This window comes from Cupressus sempervirens, chromosome 2, assembly GCF_028749045.1.
Source record: "Cupressus sempervirens isolate cs-2001-9-10 chromosome 2, ASM2874904v1, whole genome shotgun sequence".
NCBI lineage: Eukaryota > Viridiplantae > Streptophyta > Pinopsida > Cupressales > Cupressaceae > Cupressus > Cupressus sempervirens.
This window is the reverse complement of record NC_143119.1, coordinates 610,411,429-610,415,004: the sequence shown is the minus strand read 5'-3', so window position 1 is coordinate 610,415,004 and position 3,576 is coordinate 610,411,429. Positions and strand designations below refer to the sequence as shown.

General features: G+C 33.7%; 1 protein-coding gene across 1 annotated transcript; it reads left to right on the top strand.

Annotated features, from left to right (window-relative positions):
* The first annotated feature begins 346 nt into the window (after positions 1-346).
* LOC149574860 (cytochrome P450 716B1-like) lies at positions 347-3,129 on the top strand. Its single transcript, XM_089814697.1, has 3 exons — positions 347-1,411; positions 2,130-2,317; positions 2,494-3,129. The coding sequence occupies exons 1-3, from the start codon at positions 451-453 to the stop codon at positions 2,785-2,787; spliced, it is 1,443 nt and encodes a 480-aa protein (XP_089670823.1). The 5' UTR covers positions 347-450; the 3' UTR covers positions 2,788-3,129.
* Positions 3,130-3,576: the final 447 nt, after the last annotated feature.

Below are 3,576 nucleotides of genomic sequence, written 5' to 3'. Positions count from 1 at the left end.
ATCTATTCAAGATCTTCACCTCATTAATTATGAAGCTCGAACTTTATTCATCATAAAGAAAGTCAAGAATTGAAATCACCCCACTCAATATCTTCACCTCAGTCATTATGATGCTCAAACTTCATCTAAGAATATGCCCAGATTTCATCTATCGAATGAAAAGTCCATTCCATCAAATTCATTTGACTGAAAACCCTTACCTCATCCATTATAAAGTTCAAACTACCTTGTCGAGAATTAAAAACATAAATTCTATTAAACTCTTCCAACGAACAATATGTCCTCATCCGTTATTATATTCAAACTTTCTTAATTCAAACTCATTTGAAACCAGCTACCTTGAACCAACAGCTCAAAAAGTCCTATTGACCAACTTAACATTTTGTTTTAAGATCATAAGATTATAAAGAGCATCATCCATCTTCACTACTTCGTGTGGCCTGTACCAAGATGGAGTTCCTTGGTTTTGAACAATGGGTTCTCATTCTATCCACCACTATCCTCACATCACTACTCTTGGCAGCCATAGCCAAGATCTCAAGGCGGGGAAATGGCAAAAAACTTCCTCCTGGAAGCATGGGCCTGCCTCTGATAGGCGAGACCATTGAATTCCTGAGAGCATACAGACCACACAAATTCAATCAATGGATGGACATGAAAGTTGCAAAACATGGGGCAGTCTTCAAAACTTCTCTCATGGGCTGCCCAACCGTGGTATTCACAGGGCAGGCAGGCAACAAGTTTCTATTCCAGAGTGATGACAGTTGTGTGATAAACAAACAACCCATCACGGTGAGCAAAATAATTGGGCCCAACAATCTTCTAGAACTCTATGGAGAAGATCATAGGCGCATGAGAGGAGCCATCATGCAATTCTTGAAGCCCGAGGCCTTGCAGAAATTTGTGGGTAGAATGGAGTCAGTCATTCTTCGCCATTTTGAAGAGTGTTGGGAAGGAAAAGAGAACATTCAGCTTTGTCCTCTCATGAGAAACCTTGCTTTTGAAGTTGCTACTGATTTGCTCTTTGGAATTAAGGAGAGCCAAGAGAGGGATATTCTTCACAAGGAGTTTAGTGAAGCCGAGAAGGGTGGTTGGTCTGTTCCTTTGGATTTCCCGGGGACTAACTTCAGGAGGGGTTTGAATGCTAGGGTTCGCATATGCAAGCGTTTGTCTTGTTTGTTGGAGGTTAGGAAGAGGGAGTTGGAACAAGGCTCGGCCTCCCTTGGCGAAGACTTGATGACTTCCTTGCTCACTATGAGGGATGAGAGTGGCAAGGCTCTCACTGAGGAGGAAATCATAGATAACATGATGTTGGTCATGTTTGCTGGCCATGATTCTACTTATGTTCTTCTAACACATGTTCTTAGAGCTTTGGCCATGCATCCACATGTCTATGAGAACGTTCTCAAAGGTGGGTATCTTTTTATCTTGTTATTCATTAACATGGCGTGCTTCAATCTTTATATTTTGAAGTTTATAAGTACGATGGTTAAGATGAATTTTGACAAATATCTATGTCCTCAAAGGTGGGTATCTTTTTATCTTGTTATTCATTTACATCATTTGTTATATTCTAGAACAGAGAGAGGTTCAATATAGAAACCAACTAATGATCCTCTTCTATAGCAAGATTTTCAAAAGATGTGTCTGTATATCTTGTAACTTGGAACCTAAGCTTATTCATATATAATGTTTTATCAAATGTGATGCTTCAGATGAGTTTAGGGAAATATCTTTGTTGGTGTACTCTAGAACATATGGAATTTTGACAAAGAAAAAATTTAAGTGGTCCTCTCACATAGAAACAAATTCAAAACATATGTCATCATACTCTACAATTTTCTTAGGTTCCAAGTTTTTATTTTTATGTATTATAGAAATATCTTTGTTGGTGTACTCTAGAACATATGGAAGTTTGACAAAGAAAAAATTTAAGTGGTCCTCTCACATAGAAACAAATTCAAAAGATATGCCATCATACTCTTCAATTCTTTTAGGTTCCAAGTTTTTATTTTTATGTATTATGTTTTACCAAATGCAATTTTCAAGTTTTTATTTTTATGTATTATGTTTTACCAAATGCAATGTTAGATTAACTTAGAAAAATATTTGTGTTTTTTTTGCTCTAGAACATATGGAGGTTCGACAAGGAAAACAATTGAATGATCCTCTCACATGGCAAGAGATTCAAAAAATGAAGTATACATGGAAGGTTGCCCAAGAAACTATGCGGTTAACCCCACCAGTATTTGGTGGATTTAAAAAGGCAATTAAAGATATTGAATATAAAGGCTACATAATTCCTAAAGGGTGGCAGGTATGTTACATGATCAGAGCTTCTTAATTTGGTACCACCAACAATGAAATACCAATAGAAAATAAAAAACATTATTTCTTTTGGATTATTATATGTAAATGAAATTATGTATAATGTATGAAAAATAATTAAATTTTATAATTCTAATATGTTTTATTGATTATTTTAATGAACAGCTATGTTGGGGAACAACTACGCATTTGAACGAGGAAGTTTTTAAGGACCCTAACAATTTTGATCCATCTCATTTTGATGCTCAAATTCCCCCTTATAATTTTGTACCTTTTGGAGGAGGAATTCGAATTTGCCCGGGATCAGATTTTACAAAGATGGAGCTCATAATAGTTTTACACCATGCAGTAACCAAATACAATTGGTCTTTAACAATTCCAAATGAAAAAATTATTTGTGACCCTATGCCCACTCCTAATATGGGATCACCAATCAAAATCCAAGCCAAGAACAACTAATTCTGCATTGAGTACTTAAAAAAGATCTTTAAAGTCCAACTTTCTAGAGTTGAATAACTAGATATCTTTTCTAGAATACTAGCTATAAATAAAGTTGTTATCTTAGATGTTTATCTTAGTGTTAGGTCTCATGTAAATAATCTATAAAATAAGTATGTATGCTACTTGTTTATGACAAGTATTAGACATGTAAACAAAAAACGTGGTAAAAATTAAAACAAAAACAAAAAAAATCATACTATGTGCTGACTATTCTATCTCTTTGTTGTTAAATGTATTGAAATTGTTTGTAATAGAAATTGATTACAATTGAGAAAAACTATGTTACTTTGTCGAAACAAATTTCATAAGTAGCATGGTGTATGGACTTGATCTGAAGAGCTTATATACGATTTGATAGATATTTTTGATTTTTTAATTATATATCATAACATGTTTTGTTCTCTATAATGCAATGTGTATACAATTTATAGACATTCTCATTGCAAATAAATGCTAATAAACTTGTCTCTAGAACTCTGTAAGGGATTTCCTTTGTGCGCTTTTTTTTTTGTGTTCACTTGTTGGATGCTTCACAAGATCATTTTTATTTAGTTTTCACATCATAATTTTTTTGCTAATTAAAATAAAGGTGACCAAAATCTACTTAACTTTATATGAAAAATGATAATGGAATCAATTAACACATTCCAATTTAAAATACATGATTAAACTATATATGTAAGAGTATAAAAAATGTGCATGTTTAACATTATCACGAGAATACAAATCATTGTTATGTTGGCAATG

Excerpts from the sequence above, each read along its gene's own strand:
- LOC149574860 (XM_089814697.1), top strand. The coding sequence starts at position 451 with ATGGAGTTCCTTGGTTTTGAACAATGGGTTCTCATTCTATCCACCACT. Across the intron at positions 1,412-2,129 it reads CTATGAGAACGTTCTCAAAG|AACATATGGAGGTTCGACAA; the intron begins GTGGGTATCTTT and ends TTTTTGCTCTAG. Across the intron at positions 2,318-2,493 it reads TAATTCCTAAAGGGTGGCAG|CTATGTTGGGGAACAACTAC; the intron begins GTATGTTACATG and ends TTTAATGAACAG.